Source organism: Myotis brandtii, unplaced genomic scaffold (assembly GCF_000412655.1).
Source record: "Myotis brandtii unplaced genomic scaffold, ASM41265v1 scaffold253, whole genome shotgun sequence".
Taxonomy (NCBI): domain Eukaryota; kingdom Metazoa; phylum Chordata; class Mammalia; order Chiroptera; family Vespertilionidae; genus Myotis; species Myotis brandtii.
The window spans coordinates 188,058-204,403 of record NW_005359590.1 but is presented as its reverse complement, the minus strand read 5'-3'; the positions used below and the strand labels follow the sequence as shown (position 1 = coordinate 204,403).

The 16,346-nt window shown below is 41.1% G+C and overlaps 1 protein-coding gene across 6 annotated transcripts in view; it reads right to left on the bottom strand.

Moving 5' to 3' along the window:
- Positions 1–16,346, bottom strand: part of FERMT2 (fermitin family member 2) — a 67,523-nt gene that overhangs the window by 37,351 nt on the left and 13,826 nt on the right. For all 6 annotated transcript variants that reach the window (XM_014540987.1, XM_014540988.1, XM_014540990.1 and 3 more), the window contains exon 2: positions 2,751–2,984. In XM_014540987.1, coding sequence (XP_014396473.1) covers positions 2,751–2,984 — 234 coding nt within the window. The remainder of the gene's footprint in view (positions 1–2,750; positions 2,985–16,346) is intronic.

Sequence of the window (16,346 nt, the reverse complement as noted above, 5' to 3'; positions counted from 1 at the left end):
ACATAGTTGCTTAGAGTTGCAGCTGAGAGGCCGGCAAGTCAGGCGTGAAACATTGGAGTTCGCCATCAATGGAGCAAGCAAGCCTCCCTGCTCGCTTCAGTGCATGGCTGCCGGCCGCCATCTTGGCTGACAGTTAATTTGCATAAGGATATGCTGATTAGCCAATGGGAAGGGTAGCGGTCGTATGCTAATTACCATGTTTCTCTTTTATTAGTGTAGATTTTTTTAGATTTTTAGAGAGAGAGAGGAAGGAAGAAGGAGAGAGAGAGAAACATCGGATATGAGAGAGAAATATTTGATCAGTGGGCTCCTGCACTCTCCCCCTGGGATAGAGCCCAAAATCCAGGCACGTGCCCTGACCAGGTATCAAAACTCTTGGTACAAAGGACGTTGCTCAACCAACTAAGCCACACTGGTCAGGGCTGGAATATTTTTTAGTACTAAAAAGAAATGAGCTATCAAGCCATGAAAAGACATGAATAAAACTTAAATGCATATTACTAAGTGAAAGAAACCAATTTGAAAAAGCTACATACTCTATGATTCCAACTGTAAGACATTTTGGAAAAGGCGAAACTATGGAGACAGTGAAGAAATTAGTGGTTGTCAAGGGCTGGGGAAGGAAGGGAAGAATAGAACACAAGATTTTGAGGGCAGTGCAACTACTCTGTATAATACAGTAATGATGGATACATGTCATTATACATTTGTCCAAACCCACAGACTGTACAACACCAAGGAAATCTAATGTAAGCCCCCGATTCTGGATAATAATGATGTGTCAATGTAGGCTTCTCTGTTGCAACAAATGTACCACTCTGGTGGAGAATGTTGACAGGGGAATAGGGGGTAAATGGAAATTCTGTACTTTCTCCTCAATTTTGCTGTGAACCTAAAACTACTCTAAAAATCAAGTTTATATCATTTGTCTATTTTTTTAAAATTAATAAACAGGTAATTTAAAATAGAAGAAACTTAGATTAGATTGCCAATAAAAACATACTTAACTTTATAAACTAAAATGAAATTGTGTAGTTTTTTCACTCAGAGAAGCAAATACTAAAACCTGACAACATTCAAATGTTAGTGATGATTTGGAACGAGGGGTTTTCATACATTGTGGGTTGGAATGTAAATAGGCAGAACCTCTTGGGAGAGCAATTTGACAGTCTTCTGAAATGAATTATGTGTACACTTAAAACAATTCTACTTTTTACTTGAACATGCAAGAGAAATTCCTGCACACATGTTCAAAACAGTGTAAGAAAATACCCACACAGCAATGGAAGTAACTACCATATATTATTTTGGGGTATATATTTACACATAGATGTAAATACATGCTTGTGTGTGTGTGTGTGTGTGTGTGTTTATGTAGTTTTAAAAGTGCTGAGAGGATACACATTACATTTACGATAGTAGTTGCTTTTGAAGGGAAATTAAGAGAATGTAACTCAAAACTTTACCTATATTATTTTGACTTAAGAGTTTGTCAAAATGGCCCTAGCAGGTTTGGCTCAGCGGATAGAGTGTTGGCCTGCAGACTGAAAGTTCCCAGGCTGGATTCTGGTCAAGGGCACATGCCCGGGTTGTGGGCTTGGTCCCCAGTACGGGGCGTGTAGGAGGCAGCCGATCAATGGTTCTCTCTCATCATTGATGTATCTATCTCTCTCTCCCTCTCCCTTCCTCTCTGAAATCAATAAAAATATATTTTTTTTTTAAAAAAGTTTGGCAAAATGATATAAACTATTAATTCTAGATAATTAATTCTAGAAGTAGGTGTTATACAATAACCTGTACTTTTCTGTTATTTTAATTTTTCTTAAAAATTTCATTAACATAAAAACCATTATAATTTCAGAGTCATTAGATCAAAATAGTAATGTCAACCTACCTGTATCTCCCCCTAAGCCAGCGATTTTCAACCTTTTTCATCTCACAGCACCCATAAACTAATTACTAAAACTTTGCAGCACACCAAGAAAATATAGGTATAATTTTGATTAATTCACACCAGACAGCTATGGTTGTTTTGGCTGTTGTCATTTTTTTATTTGACAATCTAAGGGAAAAGAAGTCAGTGCCCCTGACTAAACAGTTAGGTATTGTACGTTTTAAAAATTCTTGTGGCCCACTGTTTGAAAATTGCTACTCTAATCTATAGCACAATAGTTATAAACTAGTGATAAAGATGACAGTTCACATTTTCACTGATGGCTGGATTCTTTTAGTCACATGACATAACTGGGTCAGCCAAAATTAATCCACATCTCATGTCAGAAAGCATAAATAGAATTACTACAAGAGTATTCAAATTGTAGGCTGGTTAAGGAAGACAACACTCATAGCCATTTCCTTCGGAGCTTTGTCAGGCCCTTAATGCGGGAAGTGACATAATCTGCCTGAATCGCTAAAATCAAATAGTGACTTACGTGAAGGAAACACTGCGAAAGCTACATCCCTCTGAAAATAATACCGGTTTCCTTCCCTGTCCTCTTCTCTTTCCCATAAAAATACGTCATCAGAATGTATTACATAATAAATACCTGATATATTTCTAGAAAGGAAAGAATCTACACAACATTTCTTTATCTTAAATATAAAAACTTTAAAGAATAAAGTAAAACTTTCATAAATATACATACATAGAGAGCTCACCCCAACCCCTGCTCCTTGAGATAAGCTAAGTGTCAGTCATCAGTCATATCATACAATTCATACTTTCATGGAAGAATGTATCGAATACTTACTAAAAGTCTTACAGATGTCAGAAACAGCTTTGAAGACTCTATCAGAAAAATTCACTTTCACTTTCACATACTTCATGTTGGGAAGTTGCAGTCGGAGCAGTTTGTGCTGGGGAGTGAACTGGAGCTTAGCATCCGCCTGAATGCCATACTTATCCAAGGTCCAATGTGTCTTAAGAAGCCAAGTTCTCTTCTTTTCCCACCAGAGAGCATGGTCAGACCAATCTTTTTTTACATCTATTAATAAAAAAGTACAAACAAAATATTAAAAAATCACCAAGATTACCTTGAGAGAAATTTAAAAGCAGAAAACTAAATAATTGGGTATTTAATACAAACAATTAAATACTAAGTTCCTATTATGGGATAGGTACAAAAGAAATACTACCAGCTGAAAAACACACACTCTGCCCAGGAAAGCCAGTATACAGGTAGCTGAGGCAGAAGAAGACCCTGGGCCACTAATAATGCCTAAGTGAGGTACAACAGGGGACTCCTGGGTGACAGAGTCAATACTCTCTCGTCATTCAGGGAACAGAGAGAACCCGAGGGACAGGAATCAAAAGAATAAATAATAAAGTGGAGTTGGTGGGTTCTGAGCCCAGCCTCAGGAATGGACAATATTCTGATGATAAAGTAGGTGAGAAGGCTGAAGTTAGTGAAGCTGCAGCAGTGTGTTGAGGTGGGTAAGGAGCGGTGAAAAGTAAGATAGGGGACCAGAGTGAGCCAACACCAACAGCCTAGGGGAAGAAGAGCATGGGGAAAAAAACCACCCACAAGTAACAGGACAATCTAAGAGAAAGAGAAAAAACAAACAAAAACCTACATGATGTCCCAAATATATTCCAAGAAAAGTAATTTATAAAGTCATGCTAACTTTTCCCCCAATGTATTTTGGTACAAGTGTAACAGAAATGTTAATATTTGTTAAACTATTTAACAGCCCTATGCAATTAAATAAAACCAAATAAAGAATATAATTTACGTAAGATTTGGCTACCCCAAATAAGGCAGCTGTTAACAGTAAATCAGCAAAATACACATAAAATCTAAATGTAACTCCAACTAGTTTTTTTTTTTTTCTTAACTGATTTTTAGAGAGAGGAGGGGGCGGGGGGAGAAAGATGGATGAGAGCAAAACACGGATTGGCTGTGTCCTGTACACATACCAAACAGGAATGAAACTTACGACCTTGCGGTGCACCGGCTGATGCCCAAATCAACTGAGCCACACGTGGCCAGGGCCAGCTAGTTTTTAAAGGAGCAATAAAAGTGACAACTTTTTGGACATGTTAAACTATGAACCAAAAACAGGGAAAATGATACTTCAAAAAAAAAAGAACAGTCAAACAAAGCCTTCCAGGGGAAGGAAAAAAAAAAACCCCTGGAAAATAACATACTTGCATATAAAAAACGAAAACCTACACTTCCTGGGTTGAGGGTTGCTCTCAGGACCATTAAATTCCCAGTACTTCCTGGCTGCCATGCAAGGGACTGACCACCCACACTCAGGCAGAGCCAACTCAGAGACCTCAGGACCTGTCCCCCACAGCAGTCAGTGAACTGTGGCGGGGGAGGAGCCTCAACAGCATTTGTACAAGCTTGAAAGAAATGCTTATTCAAACAGACAAAAATGTGCTGTTTTACAACGGTATCGGGACAGAAGGCAATACTGTAAAGACATACTAAACTGCAGTCTCAAATGTGGCCCAGCAGTAAGGTGCTGAAACACAGAGACAAAGACACGGCATGATAAGGAGCTGAGTAGCTCTTTGGAATAAGTTACAAATAAATTTCATAAAGAGGCCGTTTGTCACCAACACCAAAAGTTTAAAATTTAAAGACAGCATCAACAATGTGGAGTGTTAAAAGGAATTTTAACAGTAAGTCAAGAATTGGAATGTTCAGCCCTAGCTGGTTTGGCTCAGTGGATAGGACATTGGCCTGTGGACTGAAGGGTCCCGGGTTCGAATCTGGTCAGGGGCACGTGCCTGGTTGCAGGCTCCATCCCCAGTAGGGGATGTACAGGGGGTGGCCGGGTGGTGGTTCTCTCTCATCATTGATGTTTCTATCTCTCTCTCTCTCCCTCTCCCTTCCTCTCGGAAATCAATGAAAACATATTAAAAAAAAAAAAAAAAGAATTGGACTTTTCAAGTCAAAACTATGTTAGGGATGAGTTTTGGATGGCCCACCAGCTAAGAACATTTTTTTAGACCCTTATATGATTTGAGGATGACTTGGGTTCCCAGATCCAATTCCCCGGTGGGGGAGAGAGGTGTCCTACACAAGCAAACGATTCACAGACACCAGAAGGGTTTTCAAGAATTCGACTCAATTCTGAGGCTGTCCACCAGGAGACAGCATCAGGTTCCACAGGTTAAGAGTTCAATCCTACCAGACTTGCCCCACCACACTGGATGCAAGCCCAGATTATGTACTTCTGACTGAAGGGCTGCAGAGGAGAGGTACTAGCAACCTCCTCCAACTCAAAACGCTAATTGCAAGTCCAGGTTGTCACCTGTTCTTCTCAACGACTGGCTATAAACCAGAAGTTCCCATGACCCCCTCCCTTGGGTTTGATTAATTTCTTAGAATGGCTTACAGTACTCAGTGAAAACACATTACTTACTAGATCACTGGCTCACTGTGTAACTAAGGAACAGCTAGATGGAAAGACGCATAGGGCAAGGAATGTGGGAAGGGGCGCAGAGCTCCCATACCATCTCCAGGCTGCCACTCTCCCTGCAGCTCCACGTGTTCACCAAACCAGAAGCTTTCCCAACCCCATGCTTGTGGATTTTTATGGAGGCTTCATTATGTAGTCACAATTGATTAAAATTGCTGCCCATTGGCGACTGATTCAACCTCCAGCCCCTCTAACCTCCAGGAATCAAACTGACCTTCCAGCCGGCGTGGCTCAATGGTTGAGCATCAACCTATGAATCAAGAGGTCACTGTTTGATTCCTGGTCAGGCACGTGCCCGGGATACAGGCTCGAAACCCAGTGGGGGGCGTGCAGGAAGCAGCTGATCAATGATTCTCTCATCATGGATGTTTCTAGCTCTCTCCCTTCCTCTCTGAAATAAAAAATGAAGGAAGTTCCAACCCTTCGTTTCCTAAGTTATATAATTATATAAATGTCTAATCATTATGCTGTATACCTGAAACTAATATAATATTGTATGTCAACTATAATAGGGAAAAAGAAAGAAAAAAAATTCCAATCTTCTAATTATATGGTTGGGTCTTCTGGCAACCAGCCCCCATCCTTAGGTGCTTTCCAAAAGTCAATTTATTAACAAAACAAAAGACACCTCCCAACACTTGGGAAATTCCAAGAGTCCCAGGACTGAGAGCCAGCAATTATGGAAGACCAAATGGATATGAGAAATATATTTTGGTCATCATCGACTGCTCCGCACTACAGCAGCAGGGCAGAGTAGTTGTGACAGAGACCTCAGTACCCACAAAGCCCAAAATATTCACTCTCTGGAGTTTTACAGAAAACCTCTGTGGGGCCCCTGACGTAATAAAATCTCGACTTTCCATCAATTAGGCTTCAAACTCTGACCTGAGAAACAGATACTTCCCCCGATGCCATCTTCCCTTTAAAGTCCAACCAGCCTGGTGTTTTCACACCAAAGGAGTAGCTAGTAGCTGCATACAGCAAGAATGAGACAAGAACGGGCATATGATCCAAAGATGTACTAGACACCCTGTGAGTAGTGTACCCACAGAGTGAAAGAGAGTCTCTCACTGACTGGCAGCACTGGCAAGATCAGTCTTTTTTTACCCATAGAAAATAGTGGATAAATAACAATATAGGAAAGAAAAATCACACAAAACAAAAGCAGAAACAGGACACCAGAAAAGATCGGAAATGTCAATGGTGTACATGCCAAGAGACAGAAACGGGGAAAATCAGGCATTTACAGTCCTGGAAAATGGAATAGACTGTGACAGATGTTCCAATAGTAGAATTTTCAGTAGCATTCTTTGAAGATTCAAAATGCCAGCAACCTACGCAGCATTTATTACAGGGCGATCACTATTACAGAATAACAACAGTGTCCATAAAATACTCATTAATTCAACAGCTATCTACTGAACAGGTACTGTGTCCTAGTGCCAGAGAGTGATGAGAACGAGCTCCATCATCTCTGAGGAAAGCCGAGAGGGCTAGGGTAGAGGAGGGAAAGAACAGAGGAGATGGCGTCAGAGCAAGGTCAGAGTCGTTTAGATTTTAGTATGAGTGCAGGAGAAGCCACTAGAGCAGCCGTGGGCAAACTACGGCCCGTTTGAAATGAATAAAACTAAAAAAAAAAAAGACCGTACCCTTTTATGTAATGATGTTTACTTTGAATTTATATTAGTTCACACAAACACTCCATCCATGCTTTTGTTCCGGCCCTCCGGTCCAGTTTAAGAACCCATTGTGGCCCTCGAGTCAAAAAGTTTGCCCACCCCTGCACTAGAGCAATGGTTTTCAGCCTATTTCGCGTAAGCATTATCTGAGCAACTTTTCAAATATATGAATGCCTGGACCCAGCCCAAACTACTTTGATTTTAAGGAAGGGAATGATTTACGTTTCATCATCACTGATAATTTTGAAGAACTGCTGGGGCAGGGGTGTGCATGAGTGGAAATGAGACCATGCGAAAAGTTAAGGTGGGAGTGGAAATGAAGAAAGTTTGAATGACCATGGCTGAGCAGTAAGGAAATAGAACTAGGAAGAGACAACTTTTCCTGAGCATTTTGTTACAGTGGGGAGAATAATGATGGTGGAGGGGCAGGCAGGGGGTGGCAAGACCAAGCAGTATTTTTAATTTTCTTTTTAAGAAGGGAAAGCTAGATTACTTAAACAGACTGGGATGATCCTGTTAAGCTTAAACATATTTACAATTATTATTATTCTTTAATATGACTAACTCTTAGCTGAGGGTCAGTGTGTCACAATGTCACCTCAAAACTTTTTAGAGACTTGACAGGGCTCTCTTAAATATGCAAGACAATGTTTTCCCACGTTCTAGAAAGTTCTTTCTTTGGTGCTAGCTTTGTATTATACTATATATCTTATTTTGAAGCTAATAGTATCTCCACATCAAGTCCCACAAATGGCTCCACTCAGGATATCACAAGAATATATCTTTTCTACTCAGAGGTAGCAAAAACAAAGTTTAAACTGACCAAAATCCTGAGAAAAATGATATTATACCAACTGAGAACCATTCACCTAAGTGCACAACAAAAATACTTAACTGCACAAATTGTGTGTGTGTAAAGCAATATGTTTCAGTGCAATAGCTGTTGAAAGTACTTAGGTTACCTAGCATGTTACAGCACTACTTGTCACTACAGTGGCAAGTTAAACCATAACACACTATGCAACTGTAACCTGTATAAACACTGTGTACACAATAGATTTCAGATATCAACACACACATTTGCTTATTTCTCTAGTTACAGACTAACCACAAGCATAAAAACATGCTGACTCTAAAAGGAACATTGACATCTCAAATAATTATGAACAAATAATGGCAAGCAAAAGAAAATGCTACTAATGAGTTAAACAGTAGTTTATTTTTCTTGTGTGGTATTGGGATTTATAAAGGAATAATTATTGACATCCCTGCATTTGCATACTCTAAAACGTTGAAATTACTTTTCATATATGTTAACCATTTGTACACCATAAGCGTCTATAGACACAAGCAGTGGACCTTTTTTAATTAAATTCAAAATATCGTGGCAGTTAACTGGTTAAAACTCCCCTCCCCATCACAATGTGGGCCCCGAACCATATTCAAAATAAACAAACATTTCTGCGTTTTCGGAATGGCAGCCTTGGTTTCAAACATAACATTAAACAACTGAATGGGGGACACACACACACACACACACACACACACACACACACACACAAAACATCAGCCAGACACTTGCCATGGTAGGAGTTAGCACACATCACCAAGGTAGGCTTGTTTCCATCAGCGTTATGAAAGCATTCAAGGGTAGATCATGCTCAGCAACATATTCTAATAGTTAATTTTTCCAATATTATGATTTTCAGTTATGCTCCAGGTACCATGTAACTTTCTTTTATTTGGCATACTGTGATTTTAAATTATTGTTTCTAGATTTTTCAGAAGCAACCTACCATAACTACAAACATTTTCAGAAAGAAAAACTGAAGGGAAAAATGTTGTACTGTTATGAAGTTCTTGTTTATTTTCCTTTGTGAGGGGAGGAAAAAAAGGGATTTCATTATTTATTTATAAATTCAGCCTGTTTAGTAATTTTCAGAAGTCAAGAATTACTTAGATTATGGTGTAACAGAGAAGACAAATGTCTTCTATAATAACTTTTGGTAAAACATGCTAATTTTTCAAAACATTTTGCCAGGATTCTGGAAAGAATTATTCCTGTGTTCCTCCCCTACTTAATAGGGCCAATCATGCTGTGCTCTCTTGCACATAAAATAGTATCTGACAGGCACTCAAATTCATATAATTAAAATTGCAAATGGCTAAACATTAACTGAATTAATAAAAATCTCCCTCAAACTGTGATAAAATGCTCCTCAAATTCAAGAAGTGGTTGTATATTTATTCCACAAAGACATTGTTTGTGTTTTAAGGAACAGAAGGCGTAGGATTCATCATCGGGGGCTGAGCACACAAATATTGGTTGTATACTGGTTACTACCAAATAGCTTTTGGTGTCAAAGTGTTCATCTGCTCCACGAGTCACAATAGAAAACAACTATTTCAAAATTTTTCCTGCTATAGAGAAAATATTATATGCCCCTCTTTATACAATGACAGCTAGCTTGCACGACAGAAAACAGGAGCAGGACAAAAGGAGATACAACAGCAATTTTCAGCCGGTGTGCTGCAAGAATTTTTAAAACATGCAATACCTGGCTGTTTAGTCAGGGGCACTAACCTCTTTTCCCTTAGATTGTCAAATAAAAATGACAACAGCCACACAACAATTGAGCCATCCGGTGTGAATGAATCAAAAGTATACGCTGGGATTTTTTGGTCAGATCAGCAAAAAATATATATATATTTTTTTTGGTGTGCCGCAGAATTTTAGTAATTAGTCTATATGTGCCATGAGATGAAAAGTTGACAATTACTGAGATACACAATTTTTTTAAAAATATATTTGTATTGATTTCAGAGAGAAAGGGAGAGGGCAAGAGAGAAACATTAATGAGAATCATTAATCGGCTGCCTCCTCCACGCCCCCAGTGATTGGACCCTCAACCCGGGCATGTGCCCTGACTGGGAATCAAACCATGACCTCCTGCTTCATAGGTCAACGTTCAACCACTGAGCCACACCAGCTGGGCTGAGATACACTACTGATAACACCATATTTAACCTTTTCCTACTAGAGCAACAGCAATTACTACTTGATATAGCCTTCTAAAATGCAACTTTTTGCTCTCATTTAAACAAAAACTTTTGTTTAAAAAGTCAAGAAACTGGTAAACAGAAAATTAACCAAATAACTTGTTTTTCTTAAGTACTCACATTTTTTTTTTTTTTTTTTGGTGCCCTTGACCGGAATCAAACCTGGGACCCTTCAGTCCACAGGCCAATGCTCTATCCACTGAGCCAAGCCGGTTAGGGCAGTACCCACATTTTAAAAGTAAGTAACTCATTAGTAACAGTTTGGAATGAAGAGAAGACAAGATATTAATTTTAGTGGCTGCTAGTTCTAGTGGCATATTTAAGAAAGAATTTTAACCAAGAAGGAAATGTAAAATTTGTTTTGTATTCTCTTAACGTCCACAGACCAGAAGCAACGCTTATATTATGTTAGATAATCTTTGGTAAGCAAACATTTCACTTTAAATCTTAAGTATGGAAAAAAGCTTTCTGGGCACATGTCTTATTTTTGGTCAATAGACACTTTTTAATTTTGCTAACATTGTTGACACTTCCTGCTGTTTCCTTTGTTTACAATCCTCTTGAACCACAAATTAGGTAATATAACTATTACTATATTCAAGAGTCTTTTGCCCGTCTTTACTGATGGTAAAGAACACGCTAATCCTGGAGCACGAGTAACAAAACTAAGCAGGCTGGCCTGACACGACTGCCAACTGAGTCATGCAAGCTGACCAGACCAGACATCATGGGCCAGTGTCCTCCTAACCGCCCAAATAAGACTTTCAAACTCCACTGCACCCCCCACACACACCATTTACTCTACCACCTAGTCACTCACCTACCAAACTTAGAAGATTTTTTCTCCTTCGTTTCACAACCAGGCAGATTGAAACAATTACTATAAATTTATAGTCAACAGGGTCCAAGACATCAGTGGGCAACCCCACTCTGTTCCTCTGTCCACCACTGTATGTCAAACTCCTCAACCCTCCTCCAACTCCTGAGGATCCTCCTTCTCAGTAGACAACCATGGATTCTACCTCAGAGGATACAGGTGCCATCAGACTGGAACTATTTCACCTACATGCCAACCAAATCCACAAACCTCCTTCCAATGGTACCCGCGGGTCACCTGCCTTCATGTTATGATGAAGGAAGCCTCTCTCTTCCTACTTATCTGAAGTCTTCCTGCCACCTGCTCTGCTGCCTTCCCACCTTCTAGGAACCATGCACTTCTCTCCTTACACTGGCTCCCTAGATACCTCAACCATTCCCATGGCTTTAAATGGCATGTTGCCCTCATCATCTTTTCTCCAGCCCAACCTTCTGCTTAGAGCGCCAGCTTATACAACCTCCTGTCTATCCCACATCTCCCTCTGAATGTCTCACAGGCCTCTCAAACTTAGTATCTCCAAACTTAACCCAATTTTTCCTATCCCTACGGTTACAAAATAGCACTCAACAACCCATTTGCTCCAGTGAGAAATCTAGAAGTAATGGATTCTATTTATCAGCAAGCCCTTCAGTTCCACTTCCAATAATCTCCACTGCACCACCCTATTTCAAGCCATCATCTCTTCCAATGACCACAGCAGCGGCCTCCTAACGGGGCTCCTTGATTCCACCCAGTCCTTTCCACACAATAGCCAAGATCTATTCAACACTTGCTTGTCATTCCCCGGCTGAAAATCCTTCCACAGCTTCCAGCTGAACTTAGAATAAAATCCAAATGCCTATCATCGTCTACAAAGCCCCAGACAATACAGCCCGTCTACTCCTCCAAATTTACCCTGTGCTACTCCTTCTCTGCTTCAGCCACACTTACCCCCTTCATATTCCAAGAACTAAGAAGCAAGCTCTTTCCTGCCTCCATGGCTTTGAACATGCTATTCCACTTCTGAATGTCTAATTTTCTCTCATCTCTCAAATTTCAGTTTAAATTCCATGTTCTCAGAGAAGCCTTCCTCTTAAACACCCTAGCAATGAGCCTTCATATGTCCCTCATTATTCTCTATTTCAGTACACTGTGATATCACTTACTAAAATTTGTATTCATTTTGTTAGTTCATAGGAGGGGGAGGTGTCTTCTGTACTAGATTATAAATTCTGAGAAGATAAGGACAATGTCTATTTCTATCACCCTTATACAGGACGGGGCAAACGTAGGTTTACAGTTGTATGTATGGGAAATATAACAATTGATAAATAATACAAGAATAAACTCTGTGTTTTTCCCCACCCTATAATTCTAGCACCTAGCCCAGTGCCTGGCACACAACAGCTGATAAATGAATGAATCCTCATACTGCAAATGTTAAAAGTGTTCCATTACTCTAAGAAAACATTGATCCCAACAAGGAAATTATTCTTAAACCATCAAGAAATAGATAAGATTTGTTAATTTAATCGTATGTTTAAAAATCCATTTTATCTTAACTTCAGAATTAAAACATGCTTCCATGTAACTAGACATGTGGCAGAGATTCCCCTAGACATGGGGAATCACACTGAACTGACTGCCTCTGCTTTCTCCTTTCTAAAAAGGATGGATTCCTTTGCTTATGTTCCAAACATTCCTTTGTTAGTCTTAGAATTCTGATTCACCACAGAGAAACATTATAAACAGTAGGTTCCAAATCGGACTGTGACCCAATCTAAAATCACCCAAAGAGTATCACCAGCAGTATTCACTACACTGATCATAGGCGTTTGCAGTTGGTGCTTCGTGAGAACTACTAGCAGTGGCACCGGCAGTGTGTGGACTGGAGGGGAAGAGAGCAGATGCTGCTGGAAAACTGTGAGAGAGAAGAGGACTTCCTGCTATCGTAAGGCAACCGGCTACTCCCCGTCCCCCTTCCACAAACTCCAAGAATTAACCGGCCTCCTTCCTCTTTCCCAGGGGCACGTTGTCGTCTTAGGCCAAGGTTTCTTTCCTTTACTGAGCTACTGACAATAGCAAAGTTTCAGTTTCTGTTTCCCTCTTCAATTCCTGAAACAAATCTTCTAATGTTTCTAATGAGATATTATTGGCAATAATGTGTAACAAGTAAAATGAATGCTTAAATGTTTTAAAAATTAACTCTATAATGGTATCCCTCATATTTCCTGAAATACGGAGGACTTTAAATAATAATTTTACCATAGAATCCCAATCTTTTTCCTTAAAAACTCCTTATCCTCCAGCCTTTTGGTCTCTCTCTCCCCAAATGCCTTTTAATTTCCGCTTTGAGAAAGCTGAGGACCCCCTCCCTTGCTTTTAGAACATGCCTTCTTGTTCCTTCTTTATTAGGGAGAGGAGGCAAAGTGAATGAAGTTTTTTGCTCTTCAGGTTCACAATCAGTAAGTGGATGAATAAACATTTTCCAAGTACTGACCGTATGCCAGGCATAAAGCTAGCCCTGGGAATTTAAAACTAGTAAGCAAGAATTCCCATCCTAGAGGTGCTTATAGTCCAAGTGAGGGACACAATTAGTCAAATGAGCTAAACAGATAAATGCCACAGAGGCCACCAACTTTAAATGTGAAAGATTTAGGCTCTGAAGAAGAGGTGACGTTTTACCTGGGTCTTGAGAGAGAGGGGGGAGTTCCAACATGTGCTAAGAGTAACTGTCCTATAGAAAATGCAGGCTCTCAGTGAGAGTGCTGTCTGAGGGGATCATGATGGGACTGTGGACAATGCATCAGAAGCAGCAAGGGCCTGGCAGCAAGACCAGCACTGCAATATTCTGCAAGCTGGACCTGACCTAAGGCACAACCTGAAGAGAAGCCAAACACGAGAGCCCAGGCTACGAGAGAACCCCAGGTTGTAACGATGATCATTAGAGATGAGAGAGGACAGCTGGAAAGTGAAGAGGAAAGCTAGAAAATTCCTAGGGCTTGAGTAACAGCACTGAAACATTTATTAACGATTTAATATATACCAGCAGCACTAACACATTCTCACGAAAATAGATATTTAGGGGTGAGAAAGAAGACAGACCGTACATCTACAGGGAGTAAAGAGATGATTATTTTTTTAATATATTTTATTGATTTTTTTACAGAGAGTAAGGGAGAGGGATAGTTAGAAACATCGATCAGCTACCTCCTGCACCCCCCCTAGTAGGGATGTGCCCGCAACCAAGGTACATGCCCTTGACCGGAATTGAACCTGGGACCCTTCAGTCAGCACGCAGGCCGATGCTCTATCCACGGAGCCAAACCGGTTAGAGCGGTAAAGAGATTATTAAAGTGGAAATACCAGGTCTCATCGGGAAGTGATGAGCAATGAGAAATGAGGTGTCACATGGGGACTGCATTTACTGCGTTCCCTCAGTATCTTTCCCACCTCAGAGATAAGTGACCTGCACTAGTAAGAGGACTACTGTGAGGTAGATTTCAAGCAATCTTGAAGGCAAAGGTCTGCAGCAGAATAAAATTCTGGGGAGAGTTTCAGCAAACTTTTAAGGCTTCAATGACTAACTAGAGCAGATGGATTGACCAAGTAGGCAAAACATTTAGAAAATAAACTTCTTGACTTTGGCCCAATGGTTGAGCATTGACCCATGAACCAGGAGATCACATGCCTGCCTGGAGTTGCGGGCTCCATCCCCAGTGTGGGGCATGCAGGAGGCAGCCGATCAATGATTCTCTCATCATTAATGTTTCTCTCTCTCTCTCCCTCTTCCTCTCTGAAATCAATAAAAATATATTTTTTAAAAAGAAACAAAACTTCTGATAAAAAGTTGGCAAATGGATATTCCTGTGACATAGCTAACACTGAAAATCAAGGAATTCACTCCTCAAAACAAAATCATCTTTTTAAGTTACTTACAAATCCCAAATAATGTCTACCAATTTCAACTTAATATCTGATACAGAATATACTAACTCAAAGTAGCTGAGAAGTGTTATCAGATCACATAAACCATGCACACAATTACAGAATGCGCACAAATAGGAAGTCTGCTGATTATTCATTTCCAGAGGGTGGGTAACTTTCCATCCAATCCTGAAGGCTTACTACTCATTTGGTTCAACTTGGCTTAGTTCCTAGAAGACTGGACTCAGAGTCCATACAATGTCAACATCTGACATTCTGAGAGGAACATCGGGGCTGAATTCATCAGCTAATATTTGACTCATAGAAGTGCTAATAGGATTTGTCTTTTATAGGTGATCAAAGGCACAAGCTATTCAATAGTTTAAAAAAGATATCACTTTGAATATTTTATTGCCTTTGATAATTTAAATTTATCTCAGAAAGTACTAACAAATCCTAATACAGGACTGGAGTGTAGACTGCTGGAAAAAACATTTCTTGGAATCCAAGAGGTTTATATCTTCTGTTATTGACTTACTAGGGGCCCAGTGCACAAATTCGTGCACTTTGAAAGGAACTGTGGGCCACAAGGCTGCAGTGGGCACAGGGGCAGGTCTTGGCCCATCCTCCGCACCCCTTCCCGACCCCTCCCACTGCGGCCCCGGTACCCTGTCTGCTAGCAGCCCCGCTCCTGCTGCCAACGCCACTCCCATGCACTGATGGTGCCGGGCCCTGCTCGCACTCGCTGATGGCACGGATCGATTGGGGCTGGAGCCAGCAGCGGATACAAGCGTAGTCAGCACCGGCAGTGGGTGTGAGCAGCGGCTCCAGCACTGGCAGTAGATGCAAGTGGGGCCGTGGCCAGCAGCAGGTGCAAGCGGTGGCTGCCGTCCCCAATTGCCCCTCAGGAGCAGTGGGAGGTGGAGAAGCCCTCAGGGACGATCAGGGCTGGCAGCTGCTCGCACCCACTGACAGCGCCAAGTGATCGGGAATGGCGCCGGACGCTGGCAGTGGGTGCAAGTGGCGGTTCCAGCACCAGCAGTGGGTACAAGTGGGGCCGGTACTGGCAGCAGGTGTAAGCACCGGGCAGGACCCTGGCATGTGGGAGCAAAGAATTTTCAGTAACCACCAGAGGCTTGCCTCGATGACAGCGACTGCCACCCCACCTTGGTCTGGCACCCCCGCTCACCTGCTCCACCATCCCGCTGTGACCGACACCCACCATGTTCTGTGCTCTGCCACCTGCTGCCAACCGTGTTCTGCTCGTGCCCTCTGATGGTCAGTGCTCTGCCATTCAGTATACTTGCATATTAGGGCTTTATATATAACTAGAGGCCCGGTGCACAAAAATTTGTGCACTGGGGGGGGGGTCCCTCAGCCCAGCCTGTGCC